We start from the raw sequence: 24823 nt of genomic DNA on the forward strand, positions 1-24823 counted from the left end.
GAAAAACAAGTGATGCAACCGCTCACCACCCACTGCCCAACGCCCAGCCCGTCCCCCAACAGCAATCGCTGCCCCCCGGCCAACTCCCCCCAGCTTATATACTGAGCATAATGTCATATGGTATGGAATAGCCCTTTGGCCAGTTTGGGTCAGCTGTCCTGGCTGTGCCCCCTCCCAGCTTCTTGTGCACCTCCTCACTGGCAGAGTCTGGGAAGCTGAAAAGTCCTTGACTTAGTATAAACACTGCTCACCAACAACTAAAACATCAGCGTGTTATCACATTATTCTCAAGCTAAATCCAAAACACAGCACTATACCAGCTACTAGGAAGCAAATTAACTTTATCCCAGCCACAAACAGGACATACTGTCATGACAGCACAGAAAGTGGCCCAACTTTGGCATATTCACATGCAATCCTTACTGCGAGAATGCTCTTGAACAAGAATGAAAATAACCACATTAAAATATATTTGATCAAACCTGGAACATAAGTTTAAGGCACAGACAAAAAGCACTTCAATGGTCTGAATGCTTTAGCTTTCCCAATACAGACAACTTACTGCAGAAGTCAGCTGCTACAGAAGTGAAAAATGTTCTACTTATATAGAATAAACAGGACAAGTTACAGTTTTAACTCCCAGTGTTATCTAAACAACACTTCTCTCAGAAAATACCTTGAAATTTAGCATAAGTCACATTTTCGTATTTTACAGCAGGTATGCTGTTTTTGGAGGGGCCAAATTCTACATGATTATGGACAAGGTGTTTGGTAACTGCCCCAACTGGGATAATGATCTCTGCACTGCTGTCAGAAATCCGACTATTCAATTATTCAGTATAGAAACTATTAAGGTTTAGGTTGTGCATAGCAAGTTTAAGAGATCACATTTTGTGTTTGTTTTGTTTTTTGAAGCTGGGGGTAGGTTAGAAAAAGCCGAGGCCAATCAGTTGATGTATCTGCTCTCTGAACAGACAGCCTGCGAGATAAACAAAACAGATGGATAAAAACAGCAAAACATCTAGCCTGCTGTCCATCATGTACAGGCACTGTCAGGATGCCATAACAGTGAAGCAGCTTCTACAGAGGAAACAAATTCTCTTCATGGAAACAGATTTTCTTCTAAACGACAAAATAACTCATACATTATAGGAGAGATTTAGGTAGAAACACTTAATTGTGAGGTTATCCAACCACCTTATTCGTTTACCAATGCAAAACACATGCAGAAAAGAATAAAGAGAATATTGGCAAGCCTAATGCTTGTGCAGACACAAATCTCATTACAGTAATAAATCAGAGTCTGAAATTCTAAAATATGCTTTTTTGGGCTGAAAGAAAAAAAGTGGAGAAAATAGCCATCAGCTATTGAAATTTACTGCTTTCTCTTCTCTTGTGGCAGGCAAATTTGATTCTCTGAAAGCGTGGAAAAACTGTGAGGAACCTATGAATTCACTGCACTTCACACAACCACAATCACTAGTTTATTTAGTGTCTCTTGGAAATGAGTGCAACATGTGATGGAATTCTCATGAACCCCACCAGCACAATTTGCTCCCTACAACCAGTTCCTACCAGCACTAGTCAAAATAATCTGCACCTCAAAATCATCCCTACCACCTCTGGTCCTAGGTCCACCCCTATTCAATGGTTACATCACAGCTTTTTAAACAAGAAGCATCCAAAAGCTGGTCTCGTCTTTGTTATATCAGTGACTGCAAATTCCACCCTGCATTACTTTCTTCTTTCAAACAGCGGCTGTATCAGGTATCATCGCTGTCACCATGTTTTCTAAATTTAACCTGCTTTTGCCCACATGACAAGAAAGGGCACAAGAGCTTACGCTAATGTTGTGAGCAACAACAGACATTGTACTTCCCTTAGACTGACTTTTTCTGGGAAATATTTTCAAGGCAAGGAATATTTCTCTCTTTGATTTTTCATCTTAGATGTTTCAGGTCATAGACTTCAAGGTACACTACCCACAGACAGACTTCAGCACTTGAGGCGTAACTTAGATTTTGATGGGATAAGTTTTATTTGATTCCATCTTGGGTGATCCATGACTCTAGAGTGACTCTAATTTTTAAATCCTGAAGACACGAAATGTGGGTATTGGTTTTTTGGGAGGGGTTTTTTTGTGTTGGGTTTTTTTTTTTGCTATTTGATTCTTCCATTGTTAGTTTGTATTCTGCTATGCTGCACAGAACCTTTGAACTCAGTTAAATTCAGAAATAAACTCAATACCAATCCCAATTTAAGTCCATTGAGAAATGCAAAGTATTAAGCTATGAGCCTACAGATAGAAGACTATGCAGTTAAAAGAAAGTCACAATACTTACATTCTAAAAACAACAAAACATCAAATTATTAAAAGAGGGTACCATATCCCCATTGAATAACATGCAGTAAAAAAGCCTCAATTCACATATAACTGAAATATAAATGCTTAACATTTATCAAAAGGCTCAGATCAACTAACAACAGTGACCGACTGACCACTTTGAAATAGCTCCTGCTGGACCTGACTGAAAGAGCGATACCCTAACTGGAAATGCAGGTTTGATGAAACTGAAACACTTTGTAGGTGCAGGTCAATTTAATCAACATTTCTGACAAAAGAGATTCCTGAGTAGTCGTGCACACAATTTATTAATTCTAGCAGAACTAAAGTAGAGAAAATAAGATGAAAAGCAATGTACTGGCCTACGTTTCTAAAACTCACTTATCCTTCCATTAGGTTCATCCCCCAAATGATTTTTACAAGCACCAGTTTTCAAACATGTTTGACTGATTGTTTAATGCAAAATGACTTCAAAGTGATCTAATAACAACAGGAAACATTTGCATCCTATCTCAGCCTCGTACTTACTTACCTTGTCAACGTGTGGGTGCCAGTATTCATCATGTGTTGTCTTGGCTTCTGTGTTGTTTATTCTCGAGAAGAACGTTGGCTTAGTCAGGTACATGGAAGCAGAGTTGATACCAAATGCCTGAGCAATTCTCTGTTGAATTCTCTGTCTCACATCACTGCAAAGAACACAACACAACACAGCATGCTAAGTGACACATTTCTCTCCTGCTTCTTCTCTTTTCTCCTTCATTCACAGTTACTGCTCCTTCAGGGCTAAGCTTCTTCCTCAGCTAATAAATCATGGGGAACATATACCCGTACTTTCTCTCTTATTTTGCCTTAAATAAAGGAGATCTACTACATCATAAAAAGAGAACCCCTGGTGTTTTGGGTTGGGGTTTGTTGTTTTGGTTTTAATTCTCAGAATATCAAGAAAAATAAACTATTTGTCTCCTGTGGCCTAGGTGTTAAAATTTCTTTGTTTAAACAGTCTATTTTCCTGAAAATTTCCATGCATATCTCACTGTTTATTAACTACTGAAAAGATTAAAGTGTTTCACATATAAATTTTTAATCCAAATCAGATAACTAGAAAGTTGTATCTTCTTAAAGGGTTGCCTCTGAAGCACCTTCAACTATTTTTACACCAATTTTAAACTAACCGATGAAGTCTCTGGCACCATGGAACTCAGGGTTCTCTGTCAACATATGTATTGGTGTCATAACCAGGTTTTCCTTAAAAATGAATGCAAGATGTCTTTCCCAACTATTTTTAAAGATTCAACCGAACTATTTCTACCGTGGCTATTCCTGTGTTTCTTGGGAGACAGGAAGAAAAGAACAGGATTTCTATTTTTAAGATTACGAAGACTAAGAATCACGTATGCGTTACTATACAGAACTGCTTATATAGCAGCATCCATCTTTCAGGACAGATATCACTGCATACAGGGCTAGAACAGGGCCATCTAGAACTGCCAGCCTTAGTGCAGTCAATGCCGCTTTTAAAGAGAAGAGATTTGTGATTAATGAGGAATACCACTGGCAAATCCCACCAGTAAACACATACAGCTAGTACGTATTTAACTTTGAGGAAATTTAAAAAACAGCAAAGAATGCAATAACACAATGAGATGAAATGAAAACATTAGGGTTTTTTTAAATGTAATCCTCTATGCTTCTTAAAATCTTTATATTGTTTTCTCCCAATTTTAACACATTCTTAGCTATTATATTAGTCTTCCTTTTCTTCCTTCCTAAGTGCTTCAAAAGCAGCACACAAACAAGATACTCTGAGTAAACACACTTCTGAAGTTGTGCATGGAATTACATTAGGAGTTTTGCATCTTTCCTGCATCAGACATTTATTTCTCCACTGGATAGTACTGAACTTCAGCATAATTTTCAAGAAAGTTTTTTACAAGTATTTATCTAGGGAACTTAAACAGTGACTAAAAAGAAGTGACAGAACTAAAACGAGAGCTCCAGTGTTAGACTGTGAAAGTCACCTCTTAAAAACTATTTCCACAAGTACTAAAAAAATCCTAAATATTCATTCCGTTCACATCTTGTCCCTCACCAAAAATAAAAATAAAAAACACATAAAGATTTGATTTTTAACCTGTTTCACTTTACATTTTCAGTAGTCTAAGCTTTAGGGGTCAATTCAAGATATTCTACATGTGAAATATCAAAACCATTAAATGAAGTTAGAGCTGAGATTTTCAGGTACTTACATGGCTGCATGAACTGAGGTTTCAAGTTGAGAGCTACACAGTGGTAGAGTTTGTAAAACTGACATCAGGAAAGGATCTACAGGTCCTTCCTCTCATGCCTGTGGGAGCCTGATCTTTCTGTCTGTTTTCTTTCCAAGAAGTAGGACTTCAGCAGAGGCTGCCTTATGCTTCCCAAAAAGCATTAAATGTAATTACTCATTTCACTTCATCATGAATTGAGGGCAGCTGGCACTTTGAACAACCCAACACAAAAATTAATAGCCTAACCCACAAATACTACAGCAGCTTATTCCCTGGCTCTGACACCAGGTGGCCAGTTGCATCAGCCAGCTGGAATATATCTACTCAGAAGTAGTTAGGCCACAGTCTTGACATAATTTTAAATCTCCAGTAGTTGTATTGCTCTCTAAGCAGTACTGCTTCCTCTTGCAGGCTGATTCCTTTCCCACTTTTAAAAGCTTTCTATTAAGATTTGCTGTCTGGTGTTTATAAGGCTCCGTTAAAGCTTCACTCCTCTTTGAGATTTACGTGCAATGGCTTTTGGGCAAGACTGCATGTTTTACAAACCAAGCAGGAAGCAAAGCTCTACTCAACTCTTCCTGGTAGACAAAAACAGCAACCAAAAGTCTACCTGGTTTGGACCAGCCAATGGGTCATCAAAAGAAAAGGAAAAACTCAACAGTTTAAGTATGCTGCAAAGAGAAAATAAGCATATTTTTCAGAAGATAAGTTTGTTTTTTCCTGTTTATAAATCAAATAGGCACGGGAAGTAATGAATAGTAATGAAGCAGTTGAGGTGACAGGTCTAGAAGCATGACTTTAGGTGCTATCCTGGTCTCAAGGAAGCAGCTGCCTTCAGCTGACCCAGGTAGCTGGTTTTTGGGTGTGGAAGCATACTGCTGGCCCCTTATTTCCCTGTGCGCTATTGGCTTCAAGTATTACTTTTAATCACAGTAGCTTCTTCAAGTGCACGAGGCGACAAGAGGTGCCAACCTTGCATTTCTTCCATTGACTTGTGTGCTCCTGCCTTTTGCTTCCCTGTGAGCTGTCATCCGACATACCACAGCATCACTCAAAAACTTAGTCAAGACAATCACGGCATATGTAGCAGACTAACACGAACTTTATGCACATAAATAATTTGCCGTTCAACAAAAGAAATGGTAAACTATGAAAAAGCCCCACTGCTTGTAATGGATCTTGGACTAGACTTCAAACAACAGGTATTTACCCTTTGCACTTACAGCTGCGTTAACACATAATACAGACACACCATGATATCACATGTCCAGGGAGCAAGTTTACAGCAACAGCCTTCCTTCAAGAAGGAGGTTAACAGGCAAAAGAATACTGACTATTCACACCAGAGCTCAATGAGCAAGAGGGGTTAACTTGCCTATAATAAAAAGTTGATGTGCAGGCTGCAAAGTCATAAAAAAGTTAAGTCTCAGGGGGAGGGGACACTTAATCTTCTAGTTTGCCTTCAGTGCTCTCTTAGACATATTTGTGAGAACTGGGGAACAACCAAATTATTTTTTTAGGGCCTAATCCAGCACATGCTGAACTCAGTAGGACGTCATTTATTAATTTCAATGAACTCCAAATCTAACACAGAAAAAACAAGCAAAATAACCCAAACTCATGTACTGGTCACTGGAAACAAGACCCCTTTCCAGCAAGCTTTGCTCATAAGAAAAGCCCTTCACAGAATGACCTTTCTAAAGAGAAATGGTAGGGACAGAAAGGAAATACTCAAGACTGGATTTTTTTCTTCCCCAGTATACACACATGACAAAAAATACATGTAATCTACATTGCTGTAAATTGGGTATTCCCAAAGTTCAGGCTTGAATTTAAGAGGTACAACAGAAAACTATGTAACATGTGATGGAACAAAGAGCGACAGGCCATCTCAGCCTCCCTGTTTCTTCACATCCTGTGGATGCTCTTAAATTTTTAAGCATGAAATACTATCCTGATACACAAAGTGTCATCTGATACACCTCCAACAAATGCCCAAGCAGATTATATTTAATACTAACTATTAAACTGGAAACACTGTGCCTACAAATATGCACAACATTTATTGCACTGTAATGCACTGCAATAAATAACCCAATTATAGAGAATCAACAAGAAAAGCTAAAAAAAGGCGTATCAGTCATGAATACACGGCAGATTTCCACTGATGTTTGAATAACCTGTATGGCAAAGATTTGCTGGAAACAAGCTCCAAAGAGCAATACCTTTGACTGCCTAAATGCTTTTTCTTGCTTGAGTACGTATCATACTGCTCGAAAGCTATAGAAACTCCATGAAATTCCTAGTTAGGCCAGCACATAGATATTATTTCTACACAGAGATAGTGTTTAATACCTACTTTCTAATAATGCGGCATCTGTCAAATCAAATACATAGGCACTATAACCTAGAGAAGAAAATGGAAAATATGCAAGGGAAGACTGTTTCTCAATGCACGTGCATAACAACCAGGACTTCTCACTTTGTCATATATAAGTGGCTGCAGTTCAAAATAAGTTTAAGAAAGCCACATAAAGTATAAAAGAACTTAATGCTTAATGTAGGGGGTGGGGGGGAATTAAGGTGCAGAACACTGATCTTACTAGAAAACACTGCATTGCACTATTGTAACTAATGACAAGGAGATCTTAGCTTGTAGCTGATGTAAGAATGTGTAAAAAACATCCATTTACAAGTTTGGTGCCAAAAGCAAAGATAACTGTGTGCTGCAGGAGATACATTTTGCAGGGTGCTTTGTGATAATCTTGGTTGCCCTTCGTTCCACATCATCACATCTACCCCACTGCGGGAGTCATCAACAGGTTGACAAACTTGTCAGTGCAAACATGAACTCCGCTTTAAACTCCATAAGGTATCTCGTGTCCCTCTTTGCAATAGCAAATTGAACACTATACATGGGAATCAAATGTTTACCTTGCAGTAGGAGTAAAGGCATGACTTCTTTCAGAGATCAAAGTGTTCCCTAGAATCCTGTAAAGCATGTATCTGAACACAGGCATCTGTGTACCTCAGCTCATCCCGTGCCCAGTAGCATGCCAAATACAGCATGTAGCTGTTTTCAAAAATAGTATAAAGTCACTTTTTAGCCTATAAAAACTCTTCTGTACAGCCTGCTTTCCACTGACCTGGCCATTTCAACATTTATCAATACCATGACTGCAAGTTTTCCTTTCCATTCCCTTCCCTGCTATTCCAGACACAGCCTATATAGTCTATTGGTAAAATACTTAAGGACAAACACGTTGTACTTCATGTGTAAATCACATGACAAGATAAGCCAAATTTCAGCTTAGAAGGTGCTATCAAGGAAGCAATGAATGAGCCCAGAAATTCTGGCTACCTTGGATCCGGTACAGTAAGAGCCATATTGTTCCCTCAGCCACTTCTCATATGCACCCAGAAGAAGCAGGAGCCTCCCCTCCCTTCTTGATCCTGGCCCACTCATTCTTCATACTTTTTCCTCCATGTCCCCCATATATCAAAAACTGCTGGGAGAGCTCCGGTGTACTACACCTACAAAGAAAATACTTCTTTATGCCGGAGAATGTAAGCATTCATTTTCATAAACACAGCAACTATTCTATCATTCAAACTGCTTAGGGTGTACCCTGGCTCTGATCAGATGCACTAAACAGAGCTCTGCTATGGCAATAAATATACGAGTACAGCACCCAGTCAACAATATAAGTAACAAATTAATCTCTCCCAGAATTTATCAGCAGCAGTCCTTGTACATTTGCACTGACTCACTGGATAATATCAAAATGCACAGACCAGACTCAGGGAAAGGCAGACTAGGACTCCCTGAAAAGAGCATATGACCACCTTCTATAAAAGCAGTTACTGAAATCTATTTTGGAGTCAGGGTGATGAGGAAGAGAAGAAAAAAAAAAAAAAAAAAAAAAAAAAAAAAGCCAATGAAGTAGCTAGAAGTCAGTCTAAGGAACATACAACTTAAGAGAAAGGATGTTCACTAGATTGCAAAGTTGCCAGCTTAATGTAGCAGCAGCAGCACAAAGGACCAAGTAAAAGAACTACAAGTGCCACAGAAAAGTTTCTGTAAGATACAAGCTCTGCCAGACCAGCAAAAAAATGCACTGTTAGGAGTCACTGCAAAGTGTGATTCAAGTACAGTGACAGGAACACTCAAAGCTTTGCAAAACTACACAACTTCTCTAGCCCACTTGTCAGCATCTCCGCGCTGTTCCCAGTGAAAAGCACCAAAGGCAGTAGAAGCAGACAGAGCAATGCTCTTCTACAGCCAGAAAGTTTTAACAGAAATCACACATGCAGAACGAATAAAGGGAGAAAGCAAACTATCAGCTCTTCCTCTGCTCTTTCAATGCCTCTACCTTAATAAGATTTTTGGAATAAATCTTTGATAATGCCATTTTCTGCTGAAGTCACAACCCTTAAACCAAGCATCCAGATTTAAAGGTCTCTCTTCTGGATAAAGATGCATCTATTATGTGAAACAAGAGGAATTGCTGTAATATGCTTGGCAGATGGTGGTTAAAGCATCAGCCTAGAAACCATAATTGATTCTGAAGCAACATAATTTTGACAGAGACAGTTTAGAAACCAGCCTCCTGGCTCAGAATGCTTACTCAGATTTGTTATTGTTGCAATCAGTAATACTTAGACATGAATTACATTTAGTTATTTCTCTCAAGAGTGTATTTTTAAACTGACCTTGGTAGGTAAGTGAAAGTAATGAAGATAAGTGCTCCCAAGAATAGCATAAAATCATTTATTAAGGACATAAGGTACTACATACAGCCCATGTTAAAGCACTGCCATTAACATGAACAGAAGCATTTAATAATACATTTTGTATTAGATTTGTATCCAGCAGACTGAAACATCCCCTGTATTGGCATGAAATACCAATGGAATATTGATATTGCCCAGCAGCTGTCTCATCTCACAGTGTAAGGATCAGAAATTCATAAAAATTATTGAAAAACTGAATGTTTCTGGTAATGTGAAACAGAAATATTTTTTAATAAGACACCCCCTCCTTATACTCCTGTTATTTCTACAGATTCTTTGATCTTCTACAGAATGGAAGACAAAACAAAGACTATTTTCAAAATATTCCCCACTACCTTGGTGAGGCAGAGACTATGTATTTTCTTTATACAGTCAAAGTTCAATAATAATCAAGGAAGTGTCTGGGTTTTGTGATTTTGGGAGCAGAAGTAAACACATTTTAAAGAAGTTTATCTATGAAGACAGTAGTATCTAAAATAGTTGTTGAATAGAAATAAGCTTTAAGTCGTTAATATTTTAAGACAAATAAAATTACTATACTAATAAAAATAATAAACCTATTTGGCTACTTAACACTATCGTCACCACTAGAGGGAGGTCATAGTCCTTCACAAAGGCAAGGAAAAAGACAAAAAGAGTTAAAATGTTCAAGCCAGGTACATTCTGAATTATGAGAAAGCAACGGAAATGCGTAACTAAAGATTTATTGTGTCTAGTCAACAAAGAATGCTTGTTCCTAAGCTTTGGCCACACACCTTCAGAGACACATGGAACTCCTTACGTTTGTTGTCTTTGTTAAGTATATGAGCAGGTCTACAGGAAAGCTAAAAGCATCAGATGCCAAAGCTATTACATTATAGCGCTATTTCATATTCTGGCTTCTTAGGGGGAAAGTATGCTCTGCTTCTCTAGCCAGAACAGTAGTAATTTGAAATCTTTCCACTTCCTGCTTTACCATTTTTAATGTTTTGCTACACTTCACCCAAAAAACCCCAAATTCCTAATGTAATAATAGCACAGGATTGTCTTTATCATCTAACACAACACCTCTTGGATAACATGTGTGAAATAAGAGTTAACGCTAAAGGATTTTACATCCCAGCTATAAAGTTCCAGCAAATAACCACAGAACTCGGATGAAGCAGCTCTCCTTGCCTGCAGGTCAACCCCTTATGCAGAAAGGGAAATGTGTGGTGCTGCCATCATTCTGATTACACTGACACCACCAATACTGTCCTGACATTGGTAATGCAGCTAAGTTCAAAGCAGCAGATGTTATTTATCAGGTAGTCACCAAAAAGTCCTTTCACTTATTTTCCTCAAGGCACCTTAATTCTCACAGAAATTACTATTTTGAGCTGCAAATTCAATTGTATGTCTGAATCCAAAGGACAATTCCCTCCCAACCTGCACTCTACAAAAAAACCATAAAGTTACATTTTGTGGTTCATTCAGCAGTTATTGAAAATCTTTACCGATATAATGCAAAATCCTCTTCTGTGAAGATGTCTTGAATTTTGTCCCCAAAGTACCTGAAAAATTAAACAACAGTCTAAAACAGGAGTTGCTGAGTCAGACTGCCACCTGTGCTTTACCCACAATCAATAAAAGAAAACACAACACAAAGAAATCCTACAAATGCTTGAGTGTGATGTTGCCAAAGCATTGCTCTAAGATTAAATGTTAAAAGATTAGAGGATCAAGGTGCAGCAACTGATAATGGAATTCCCCAGGCGTGAAAAGAGTCCCCTCCCACATAATGAAACAAGCACATGGATTCAAGTTGTTACGAGTTCAGACTACTTAATTTCTTCCACTGCTGACAAACTAGACTATAACTGTGAAAAAATACTGTTATTTACCGGTGCAAGAACAACTCTGAAAATAAAGGTAATGGGAGCTTTCAAAGACCCCAGTTCAACAAAAGATCATTTTTCACGGCACAAAAGGTTTTTAACTGGTCATGGAAACTGTGGTGAACCTAACCAACTTCTACAGTTTGTCATTACTAACCCCAGCCCACAGGGCTTGAGAAATTTGAAAAGGCAATGAGCACTGAAGTGTAGGCTAACAAGAGAGGCAGCAAGCCACAGTCCCATTTTACCTGTACAGATTAACAAAATGCTTCCCCAGTGAAAGAGCTCCAGAATGCAAGTCCAAAATCGATGCCTGGGAAAGGAAACAAAAAAGTAGGAAAAAGAGCATGAAAAGGTTTTATCATTATTTAACTGTGACCTTTAATAACTGTCCCAAGTTGGCTCTCACTTTCCACAGCCTCCCAAGTAAAAATATTAGTTTCTAGCATTTGAGTTCACAATACTAATGCTTACTTTACAACTACAAACCTCCCTCAGCTTGCTGTATAGATGCACAAAAGATTAAGGGACTATGAATAAAGCACAGGACTGCTATTCCCGAGATTCAAATCTGACATACAGAATTGCCGGAGTCTTCCTCCATGGGCTAGGGGTAAGACACTGTGTTCCTGGATCCCTTCTTGAAGACATTTCCCTTCCACACAAAGATGACTAATTTTCCAATATTTGTGAAGTGCTCAAATAGCAGCACTAATATTTATCTTGCCCAACATTTGTTATTAAAACTTCTCCTTCACCATGAGTTTCTGTATGCTTCTCATATTTAATATGGCCATAAAAGTCTGTTTAAAAGAATTATAATTCTAAGGCTTACTAGAGCCAAACTTTCTTTTCCCCAATTTCTAAACCACTGTAAAAGAAAACCAAAGACTGAAAAGTTTTTACATATGAAAATTCAATCCATTTCTTCATCCAATTCAAGCAAAACACTTCTGCTGGGCTCCAGACCAAGCTAAAAAGATTAGTATTCAGATTTGCCAGGATAGAGAGCTACCTCTCAGGATTCTAAATTATTTCTCTAAATTGAATGAAGTACACTTTTGTATGTCCCTTGCTGTCCGCAAAATACATGTTTGTTTTGCATCAGTTAAACAGTATTTAAAAATATGACCGCCTAGTAGCAGTCTTATTTTTTTATACTGGAAATATCAAGTAGCAACAGTTAATTAACCTGCCCGGCACCAAAGTAATGACATCTTTGATATACAATATCCGGGCAAAAGCACTCATCTTGGAATTTGGCATTTCTTGATGCACCACATACCATTCACATTATGCTAACAAAATCCAAATAATAATAATACCGCTAGGTGAGCTGCCTGGAAAGAATGATAACTTCCATCTTACCAGCAACAAGAATTTCCGGGCATGATTGGGACAGTACTGTTTGAAGCCACTTTATATCTCTACCCAAACACAGACAGGCTGGTGAATGAGCAGCAGCAAATCATCAGCGCACAGACGTGTCAGAGCTGCAATGCCAGGCTAGCAACACAGCTTCACGTTCACCCCTAGTCTCAAAGCATTTTTCTCCCTCCTTCTCTGGATCATGTTGGAGGAAGGCACCCATGGCAATCTCTCAGCAAAAGAAAATTGCTGCAGGCTCAATTGCTCTGAGCTTCAGAGCTGAATCAGGGGAACGCCACTAAAGTCTCCTTTTAAAAGGGACAGTAACAACCTTCTTTTAATAAACCTACCCAAATCATTTTACTTACCCCTGAACAAAGCTTTAAAAATATATAAAGTAACGAGCTATTCAAGTGGACATAGCATGAGTTTTCAGACCTCCCCTTCCCACAGAAGTTCTCCAAAAGCTTCAGAGGACTGTTACGGAAACAAGTAATCTCACACTCATGCAAGAGCAGCTCTCCTAATAAGCTTTACTCAAGCTTCAGAAATAAAATATTTTCATGTATTGGTTTCTGGTTCTGTACAGCAATCTAAGCTACAGCCAGAAGTAAAACTGCTCCCATGTAGCTTCAAAAATATGCTCATGATCATGCTAAAGTAGATTATAAGGAGAAGTAGCAGGACACATCTGAAAAGATGAATTTAATTTAAAAACAAATTGCCTTTCAAATACTTTCAACATGCTTTCCAAAGTACACATTCCTTCTCACTCTTCAAGCACCAGATGATTACAGTTGCAAAGATCCAAAATGACCAAATGAATCAATAAAAGACGCCCCCAAAAACTGTAGGTATTCATAGCTGAAAAGATAATAGCTATGATATAAAGCCTAGAAAAGCCAGATGAAGAGGACTGAAAAGGGAATCTGAAAAAGAAAGAATATTCTTCAGGGTTGTTTCAGACAGAGGAAAACAACTGAATGCCAAACATAGACAGGGACTTGATAAACATGAGCACAGAGCTATTTGTTTAACAGCTACCTTGGAAAGAAACTGAAACACATTTATTTTGGCCTCTGCCATTTCAGAACATTTTCAGCATCATTTCCTACACTGAGAAGAATACCTTGGTGTAAGCCTGTGTCAACACCGTTACTTCAAGTTCAGCTATCTCATCAAGGGTCAGCCTGCAATTCAGGTCAGTGTTCCCAGGCTGAAAGCTCTACAAAGTTTATCTAAAGACGGCAGGAACACTGCACACACACATACCCACACCCCTATTTCCGAGAGATTGTTTAACAGAACTACCCCAATATCCTGGTTCACAGAACTTCTATAGAAAGGAAATTGAACTTCCTTTAAAAAAAATAAAGCACAAGTATATGTTCTTTTGGACCTTCAGTACTGTTAGCCCCACATTCTCCGCCCTCTCACTGCTAAAAGGATTCAAAAAGAACATGCAAGTAATCACCGTTTCTCAGCATATGGCAAAAAGGATCAATTTCCCCATCTTGCAAAGCCAAGGCCCTGCCTTTGATCCTCACTAAAAGGGATTGCCAACCATTAAATATACATTCACTTCTACAGCAATTCCACCTTCTTCCTCCACCCTTAAAAAGTTTTAAGTGAGATTTTTAACGAAAACTGCAGACACACTGCCCAAGAGAGAAAAATGCAAAACTTTTTTCTGCTTGTCTGCAGAGAAGCTGGCAGAGCTCAAAAAACCTTCCCCACTCCTCCTGTGGGAACGCTCACACACTCAAGCTGAGAAGAGGGAAGAGCAATGGAGGTTCTACATGGCCACCAATTCCTGGGCAGCATCAAACTGGCTGTCACTGCAGGCAGTCTTACACAGACTCTCAAAACACTACCACATTTAAATACCCTTCCCTACTTGAATCTTGAGAGTAGCGGGGCCAGGGTTACATTCTTAAGGCAATGCCTCTTAAAAGTTATGCTGATTAATTAGGAGACACAAGTGTAACCAATCTAATTTATACATCACTCCAATAGCTGGAGTCACAGGTTATTACTGTGGAAATTAAATACACTATTTGGCTATGGTGTCCAGTACAAGTTTACACTAGATATAGATCAGACACAACCAGTTCCTCTCCAGCTTCCTAGAGTTAAGTCCAGATAATCAACCAACACGCAGCTCTAAGTAAAGTGAAAGACACACTGCCAAGTATGTCTTTCACTCCTCACAAGTATGTGTTTCCTAAGTGCTATCAGGAGGCTAATCATGAAGGAAGAAAACTATGCAGCCTGTAGTAGAGGTAGGAGATAGGACAAGTATTATGCAGAGGCTTTATCTTCTCCCTGGAAAATGCAGAGCTGATGTTCTGAGGACGTCAGAGTTCGGTTGGGAGGGCAGAAAGCAGAATAAGGAGGGGTATTGTCTGCAGAAACACTGTTCTATGCATGGGTCGGTGGGCCTACATCAGAAACCCTTGTTTGGCATCACAGTTACGCAGATTGTTTGCTTCTCCCAGTGATTAAGAAATTTAATTTTCCCCTGCAAAAGGGAGGTCTAGGTGGCTACTCCTGCCAGTTTTGCTGCAACATAGGAAACAGACTGCAGCTGACCAGCTGCATCAAGGGATTTCTTTTCTGGGGCTTCTAAATAAATGCCAATAGATCTGATAGTAAATGAGTCATTTCATTTACACTGGAGAGATGATGTGACGGTAGCATCTACAAAGACGTGAATGAATGAGTCATGACTAAAGTGGTAACGCAAGCAGGGGTAGCATGCAAGAAAATATTAGGTAGGGAAGAAAGGGAAATGTCATTATCTTTATAAAGAAGAAAAAACCTAAGCTGAGGCAAACATCAAGAGAACTAATGCAATTCACATTCTGTGAATAAGGAACAGAGCATAAAACTATTTTACAGAGACAGAGACATACAAGGGAAAGCAGCATACTGGTGGAGAAGATGCTCCTGTTTGGATTCTGTTGAAAGTTAGAGTAGAAGATTACAATGGCCTCTTCTAGCCTCGCTCTCTGTGTGTGTGTAAATAAAAATAAATCTAGGAAAAATTACAAAGGAAGATAAGAAAGCAAGCTCAGCATGACAACTGGGGCATGACTCCTGGGAGATTTCAATAATTCAGATGTTTGCCAGGACTTTCTCAGCACAAAAGGATGGAAAGGGAAACAAGTTTTTGTTCTACACTTCAGTCCTCCAAGGAAGCAGAAAGGGCAGCAAACAAAGGAAGGAGAGAATTGAAAGTGTCACAAACTGCAAGTTTAGGTCTTTAAATTATTAAGTTATACCCAGACACACAGACACATATCCACTTCTGTGAATTCAAAATATAAGAAGTATCACACACACACAAAAATCAGACATGTTGCTTAAAAAGGGGTTAAGAGGAAATCAGAGAGAATGAAGCAGTCTGCATCCCAGTAGAAATCTGAAGAAGTTTTATTTGGAATAGTGGAGAGTTCAAAGTGGCTAAAGAAAGAATTAAAAAGAATTAAACAGAAACAAGGAGTTATTTAAGGAATTTTTAAGGAACTAATTAGTCTTAGAACAACAGACATAATTGGACAGAATTATCCAAACACTCTAAAGCCTAAGAAATTTAAAGCAACAAGCCAGACCTAATCCCACAGCCTTGAAGCTTGAGAGGCATACAGGAGAAGTAGCTGTATGAAGTAAGACTTGAAACATTTTGTATGCTATGTAGATAAGAGATTTGAAAAGAGGATAAAAGGCCCAAATGAAGAAAGACAGTTTCATCTATACATCATCACCACACATCCCGTCAGTATTTAATAATATCTGGGAGCCAAGATAGCACTACTGGGAAAAGATTCACTCCATGACACGGGGAATACAAGCATGCACATTGAAGAGGAAAACGGCAGAACAGGGGACAAAGAGGCATAAAAGAAACTAGGTAAAGAGACTGTATTTAAAGGCTTCTCCTAAACACGATCTCCCAGAAACACTGGTCAGCTCTTGTTTTTAGCATCTTTCAGTGTTTATGCACCATTTTGGATAAGGCCTCAATGCAATACTACACAACTTTCTTCTTGCACCTTTCCCTACGGAGTAACAGCATGCAATAACTTTTTCACATTTACAGATTATGAGAAATGTGAGAAGGCTTGGATCAGAGCCCAGAATTCTCAATAGACATCAGATTTCTTAACAGACTTATTTTATTGCAGCAATAGAACCTTCTTTCCCCCTCCCCCCATTTCCCTCCCCTTTAAAAAGAAAACCTCACAATGATGCTTCCAAAATGATGTAGATGATGGGTTTATATCTGTCTGATACTCTGGCTTGTCGGCCAAGTAAGCCAGCTCAGGACCCCTGCCCCAGCTCTGTGCATTGGGCAGCAAGTTCACCTCCCCTCATGTCTCTTCCAAGCTTTCTCAGTCTCAGTTTCCCCCGTTCCCTGACCCCCAGCTGGACAGTAGCTTTCTGTGGTCCACATCCATCAAGCTGTGTTATACACTGCCCTTCTAATCCCTCTTTGTGGCAGTCTAATGAAAAATCACATGTAGGTGCCAAAAGAACAGGATAGGAAACCCACTTGACAGCACCAGTGACAGGAGTTAAGCCGTAGGTCCCAACAGGCAGAGTAATCTAGGCAAGGTGGCAAATTATGCAACCACAGAACTGAAAAAAATCCAAGGGATCCTGACAAAACTGAACAGAGTATGTTAAATCTTTTAAATATATTGTTTCAGATGGGCACCACTGCTTAAGTTTCTCGGGTTATATTTTTTGCAGGTCTTTCTCAGCAATCACAAGGACAATAAAGTCTTATTTTTCCATTGAAACCTTTCTCCTTGTCTGCTAATATATGCCCTTATTCAGCAGAGGCCTAAAGAAGTGGTCGTGTTTACAAACACTCAAGAAACAGTTTCTGTTCATACACAAAAACATCCTGAGAACAAAGACAGGGGGAAAGAAATTAAAATAAATGTGCTTGTTAAAGAGAAGTGGTTTTGTTTTCATTTTTAATGAATATTCTTCAAAGGTCTACTTAAGACATTACATGGTATTTTTTGTCACTACACAAAACCAATCTTTATGTGATGCTGTGAACCACTGTAATTTAGTTTCAGAAGTCAAACTTGTGCAGTTCTGCTATAGTAACTGTTTCCAGATGGAAAAGACTAACTATATAATAACTAAATTAGATATATATAAAAATACAGAATATATCTAAAATATATATATAAAAATAACTAAAAAATCTTTTCCAAGTCTGAACAGAAGGAAAAATTCTCTATCTCCTCTCGCCCCAAAAATGCATTTATAATCTTGCCTTGGTAGTAAAAGAATGTAAAAAGTAACAGGACACTGCTCACCCCTCCATCAGATCCTCCCAAGGACAGTCCCCTCTCTGCTATTCTGCAGGCAAAACAATAACCTCAGATGAGAACTGAAGTCTGGTTACTTTGTCCTTTAATGTCATTATTTACAACATGTAACTCTTCATGAAGTGTTATTTGATGCATCAGATATAACCCGATTGAGTTGAGAAGGGAAGCTGCCATTTAGTTGAAACAATCTTGCAGCCTGCCATGAAAATAAGTATCTATGTTGCAGAACATTTCTGAGCTTGTAGCCCCCTTCCATAAGTCCCCAAAACACCCCCAAAAACATTGTCTTTCAAAAACATTCTGGCCAAGTAAGATTAAACATAAAAAAACCCACATCTTGATTCTTAGGGGCAGTACAAATAAACCTGTACAATGCAGAAAGGCTGTACCAAAATCAGGAGCCCAAATGAATTTGAAATCACAGAGTGGCCGGCCCGACTAGTGAACGAAGCACTCACACAAGCTGCATATCGCTTTGAGCGTTACAGTGATATTCCCCACTTACATGATTATCACGTGCAAATCACACTCAAAGAGGCTGATAACTCTTCTAACTGCATAATTTGACAGTGTCCCCTACTATTTGATTAAAACTTACCACTTAGTGTTCATAGCGGTCTATAGGGTCAGCACTAGCTCATAATTACCCAGAAAGAGACTCAGCTGAAAGGAGGCTTATATTGTTTTGTTCTGTTTTTAAAGGCCAAATGGAACAGAAGGCCAAGTGAAAATCCTTTAAAATGTATTTAATTCATTTTCCTTTTTTCTCTACAACGCTCATGCCCCACAGAGCTAGGCAGACTCTGCGTGAAAGAGAACTGCCTCCACTACAGCAAAAATAGAAAATGGCTCTTAAAAAAAAAAAGTTTAGTGTTTTAACCAGTTTAACCCATCCTCCTTCAGCTAATGAGCTTCGTGCTACACCTTTAACACTGGCACGCTGTCATTAAAGTAAGTGCTCGTAAAAGGTAAAAGAGCTAAAAGAAAAATTACCTACGGATTCTTTCAGCTTCTCCCCTTGTGATTACCGCATCGGTCACACCTCTTCCACACTTTCTAGGAGTGCACCCTGGAACACAAAGAGGAACAGGGAAAAAAAAAAAAAGATCATCTTTCAAACAAGGTTCAAAACGAGTCTCTATTAATATTCCCCTACTCCCCTTTCAGATTCACAACATTCAGAAGTGATATTGGCAATCTCAGAATGTTTTAGATAGCTTAAACTACAAGAAAGTTACATCTCCATTTTGATGTGTTTTGCATGGCAATCATCAGAGAGAAAACAAGCCGGCCAACGTCACTGTTGCTTCTGCACAGATTCAAGTCCCCAGGACTCATCTAAGCTACATCACTTTCCCTGCTATGGCTGGTTGGTGTAATTCAGGGGAATTGCACCAACTAAGCTTACAAGTTATTTCCTGCTATGTCCATAATGCAATTCAACAGAATGGAGATGATCTAAAAGGAATGAGTCTCAACGCTCAAAGTAGCACAGCCCCTGGAGATGGGGCTGTCATGCATGACCCAGAGCCTCCAGTGCTTAGGTTAAGCAAAATGCACAGCAATGCTGTGCCTTTACAAACAAACTACTTTTCCTGTTGATCTGAAAATAATTCTTAGAAACCTTAAGTTTGTTACAAGTCTTTACAAGTCTGTTACAAACTTTGGGATTAAAATTGACTTACTGATGTTCCTTTGCACTTCTACCACTTCAAGCTAGAGAAGATGGCCTTTAGTAAGGCGATATCAGACGCATCTGTATCTCAATGTACATGCAGCAAGACAGATAGACCCAATGATTTTTCCCCTTCTTCCCAAGGGCAGTAGTGAAAACAAAAGTACCTGTTTATATAACTGGTCTCTGAAAGGAAGATGATCTTAGATGATTTCATCTCACACTATTCTAGCCTTCGGACAGGCAGGGCAAGAACTGGAAAGCTCAGCAGTGCCACATGGATCCTTCCATCTCAGGCTGACAGTTCCAAAATCAGCCAAGATCTCTAGCAACTAAACCCCCTTAATAACCCATGTCCACATACAAAATGTTTTCTATTACAGTCCAAGTACGTCTTCAACTCAGACAAAGGTCCAGTACACACCACTCTCAGGTACAATACACAACATGAAAAGAGTTCTGTCCCAAAACCAAACAGTCTCAACAGGATAAAGAAACTCAATTGTCCTGGAGAAAAATGAGATGCAGAAGACAAGACATACTTGGACGCAGACTGCAGTGGACATAACACCAGAGCACCACCATGATAATAACAGAATAAAGAGAATGCCACTCAGACAGGAGTGAAATCACTACTTGACAAAGAAAAACTGAAAAAATTGGTTAGAACACAAACAGTTCAAGCCATAAAGAAGACACTACTAATAACAAGGGTTCCTGAACAGGTATAGGATCTTTATGTAGTATCAATACACGCTGGTCCATGTATTAACACACAGAACTGAATTTAACTTATGTTTCAGTATTCAACCCTAAATCATGCAGTTTATTAACAGAGATTCCTGTAGTCAAGCACTAAGAACCATTATATTTGTCCACTGAAAGTCACTGGAAAAGCAATGGTAACATAAAAAAGCAGTGAACTTGAACATTCCAACTGTACTATCAGGAGAATAAAAGCAGCATATTTCAGATTTTCTCAACCCCCTCCCCCCCAAACACGAGTCAAAAGGAAGCAAATAACATTCTGTATGGAGTGTCTATACAAATATGCCTTGACAGGCAGCTTTTTATATGAGACTTTGCACAAAAGTGTCTTGAAGCACACAGCTTGGACATATACGATAAAAGTCTTAAAATTCATTGCTAAGAAATCTAGCATTTAATTTTAAAAGCTCATGGAAAAAAGCCAGCAGTAAGAGTTCCAGGTGAAGAATATATGAAAGTTCTTATGAAATTAGAAGTCTGGTCCACAACAGTCTTCAGGCAAGAAGAAGAAATAAGATCAATTCTGAGCCACCACAGACCTTGCAACGTCACACTTGGTACTTTACTGGGGAAGATCCATATATAGATGTAAAGCCACAGAGAAGTTGGGATGAGTGTATTTTCTGATATCTCTCAAGACACTTACTGTTGCTGAACTAAGCTCCTCTTCAAGGATTATTTGTTCATCAGAACACAAGAGAGCCAGGGGGAAAAACTCCTGGAAATAAATCAATCAATTCACCCATGCAAGTCAAAAGCATCAGTCTGCGCTGATCAAAAGCAACTAATGATAACAATGACCACAGACTGACAGGAAGAGAAGTTTTGCCACAGCACAAGTGCTTTGTAGGAATTTCCACTCCATCTTACTGGATATACCCTGATATAGCCCTCTAATTACACCAGCGTTTCAAGAAGAAAGAGAAGCAATGAGAAAGAAGCAACGAGAGAGAGAGGTGTGGGTGAACGGGCTGAGTACTGACAACAACATACCAAATTATACACACTGTTTCCTTGCTTGGGAAAAGAAAAGTCCCTTGTTTGACATATGTTTAAATCGAAGTCAAAGGCACCCACACCAAGCAGACTGTTTAAACACAGATCAAGAAAGGAAACCCACTTGACAGGAAACCAACTGGATTACAACCCAGATAATTCATTGCGTTTTCTGACTACCCAGCAACAATTCACTGAAATTGGCTCGATTCAGATTCCAGGAAGTGCACACTAAGTTATTTGAAGATGACCTAGGAAACTAGCAGTCTAAAATAATGCTAGAGATTACATTCTTAAGCATCCATTTATCAATGCCAGCACAGAACCCAGCACTGTAACAAGAGTGAACCAGAACCACTGCTCCCCCAGCTCACTTTTCTCCTCTTGACCCTGTGAACTAAAGAAATGAGCAGAATCAAAACATACCACTCAACAGAAACCCTAGTGCCTTGATATAAAAAAAAGCACCATAAAAATTAAAAATTCTGGCAACAACCCGAAAGTGCTTTGCATATTAAAGAACAACACTTTGCAATACAGCACCAGCCCCAAAAGTACAGAACTCAAACGAACAAAAACCCACAAGGCTTTATAGGCGGAAAGTTGTTCTAAGTTACACATTTGGGAGGGGAGGGAGTGGAGAGAGGGGGAGCTTCTGTGCCATGTTTCAGGCACATTGTAGACATCCCCTCTGCAACCAGAACGGCTAGGCACAGTTTTTGTGGGAATTCTTGCATTTTTCAATCTCAATTCCAGGAACCAACAATTTGCAAGTTAAACACCACAGATGTTGCAATAAGAATGCAAGCATTAGAAATGCTATATATTGCAGCACATGACCTAGCAGTTCTGAAAAGCAACAAGTAGTAGCCAGCAAACGCTGCAAAATATTTCTTGTCTGCCCTAACAAAAACGTACACATTTTATGTTGCTGTGCCTTAAAGGCTCCATCATACAATCAGCAGTGGCAGATTAAAATCAGTTATTCACTTCTGAATGCCAGGCTGAAGAGCAACTCATAAGCCAATTGACAGGGATGAGACATCTCTGCCTCCAGGCTCGCAAATACTCACCCAAAGAGTGAGACAGATGGCTGAGGCAGTAACAGCTTCTAGCACCCAATTTTAAACTCAGATGCATGTAAAAAAAACAGCCAAAGAGGAACCAATTTGGGTTCCCAGAACTGGAAAAAACCTTACCAAACATTTCATTAGTAACCATAAGATGCACTCAAAGACTTGCAGAACAATAATCATCAATCACAAATCACATAACATATACTCCACACTGTACCCAACGTTCTGTTGGGTATAAAGATGTCAACAATGTTATGAAGCACAAGTTTGGATATTGGCAGTACACTTTTTTTTATAGTCCTGTTTAAAAAACAACATTAAAAAAGGCTGAGGTAACAGGCTGATAGAAAAATGAGATTTTAAGGCGTTTGGAGAAAGCTGAACACAGAAAAACAAGGAACCTCTCTTGGCTAATAGAGACAAGAAAAGGGGAATGACTTTCCTTCTGCCATTGAAAAGGTCTCTTTAATGCTTGAAAGGAAAAGAAAATTGTCTTAGAGATGAGGGAAAGCTGATGTTCAAGGAGAGAAGAGGTGGGAAAGAGTAAATTCAAAGGAGAATTTCAATTCTCCGGGACAAACCTGTCTAAATAGAGTTTTCTTTGTACGACATTCTGCAAAAAGGACACTAGCAAAGACTTCTGATTTCAGAAGAGATTTGTGCTCTCTATTTCCAGCTGCAAACAACAGCACAGATCTTACCCTTTTGGAAAGGTTGGTACTGGAGAGTCCAGATTTGGCAAAACTACAGCGTTACCTCAGACAATTGTCTAGGGTCTCTGACAAAGAACTGGCAAAGACAGTACTGGAAGCAGGAGGTGTTCTGAAGGCAACAGCAGAAGCTTTTCCGAACTGAGAAGAAAAAACAAGAAAAAGGTAGTCCGGCGTAAAGTCAGTCAGGTACCAACAGTAAGGCACAAACACTGGATGAATGCTAAGGAAAAATCAGAACAGTGTTTCTCTGAAAACAATTTTAGCATTAAGGAATGTGTCATCTTGGTCTAAGAGAGCATGATACATGGGAGCACTGAAGTGTTAAAAGCATACTTGGAAAATCTGCGCTCAGGAGAAATTCAGTTTAGTATTACAAAGTACCCAGTAGCTTCCACAAATTTCTGCCTAGTAGACACAAAATCATTTACTTATCTAATAAGGCACTCTGCTTTGGATCCAAGTTTTTTCAGTCAAGGTGAAGGAGGAGCATACCAAAGCATGCAAAAACACAAGTACTCCCTGTGTGTTCCTACTCAGTACACAGAAAACAGAATGTAACACAGGGGTCCAAGTGCCTAAACTGCAGCTCTGTCTTCTACTTAAAGTGGTACTTGCCCAAGCACCATACACTGCCGAGACCGGGATGATTCACGTGACAGAAAAAAAAAAAAATCATGATGCTCCCCTAATGTAAGCCATCTTTGTCTTCTACTTAAAGTGGTATTTGCCCAAGCACCATACACTGCCGAGACTGGGATGATTCATGTGACAGAAAAAAAAACCCATCATGATGCTCCCCTAATGTAAGCCATCTCAAAGCAGGACAAGAAGAGGCAAAGATTTATTGGATGCCATCCCCACAACGACACCAGCAGCCTAGGTGCTAGACCTTTTCCTCCACTGCCCACAAACTTCTCTGCTTTCCACATCCACTGATCTAGTCTCTGGAAAAGCATCTTGACAAAGGATGAGGTAAATGCTGAGGTACTTAATGCCTTCTCTGCCTCAGTCTTTAATACTAAGACCAGTTGTTCTCTGGGTACCCAGCCCCCTGAGCTGGAAGGCAGGGACAGCGAGCAGAATGAAGTCCCCATAATCCAAGGGGAAATGGTTAGCGACCTGCTACACCACTTAGACACACACAAGTCTATGGGGCCGGGTGGGATCCACCCAAGGGTACTGAGGGAGCCGGCCAAAGCCCTCACCAAGCCACTTTCCATCCTTTATCAGCAGTCCTGGCTAACCGGGGAGGTCCTGGTTGACTGGAGGTTAGCAAATGTGACGCTCGTCTACAAGAAGGGCCGGAAGGAGGATTCGGGGAACTACAGGCCTGTCAGCCTGACCTCAGTGCCGGGGAAGGTTATGGAGCAGATCATCTTGAGTGCCATCACACGGCACGTACAGGACGACCAGGTGATCAGGCCCAGTCAGCCTGGGTTTATGAAAGGCAGGTCCTGCTTGACTCACCTGATCTCCTTCTGTGACAAGGTGACCCACTTAGCGGATGAGGGAAAGGCTGTGGGTGTTGTCTACCCAGACTTTAGTAAAGCCTTTGACAGCGTTTCCCACAGCATTCTCCTGGAGAAACTGGCTGCTCATGGCTCGGACGGGC

General features: G+C 39.6%; 1 protein-coding gene across 1 annotated transcript in view; it reads right to left on the bottom strand.

Moving 5' to 3' along the window:
* The window catches only part of OGFOD3 (2-oxoglutarate and iron dependent oxygenase domain containing 3), a 48108-nt gene that overhangs the window by 18515 nt on the left and 4770 nt on the right, over positions 1-24823 (bottom strand). The window contains exons 2-6 of the mRNA XM_009279499.1: positions 18977-19052; positions 17969-18011; positions 11510-11574; positions 10881-10937; positions 2877-3030 (exon numbers count right to left, since the gene is read on the bottom strand). Coding sequence (XP_009277774.1) covers positions 2877-3030; positions 10881-10937; positions 11510-11574; positions 17969-18011; positions 18977-19052 — 395 coding nt within the window. The remainder of the gene's footprint in view (positions 1-2876; positions 3031-10880; positions 10938-11509; positions 11575-17968; positions 18012-18976; positions 19053-24823) is intronic.

The sequence above is a fragment of the Aptenodytes forsteri genome, unplaced genomic scaffold (genome assembly GCF_000699145.1).
Source record: "Aptenodytes forsteri isolate BGI_AS27 unplaced genomic scaffold, ASM69914v1 Scaffold243, whole genome shotgun sequence".
Taxonomy (NCBI): domain Eukaryota; kingdom Metazoa; phylum Chordata; class Aves; order Sphenisciformes; family Spheniscidae; genus Aptenodytes; species Aptenodytes forsteri.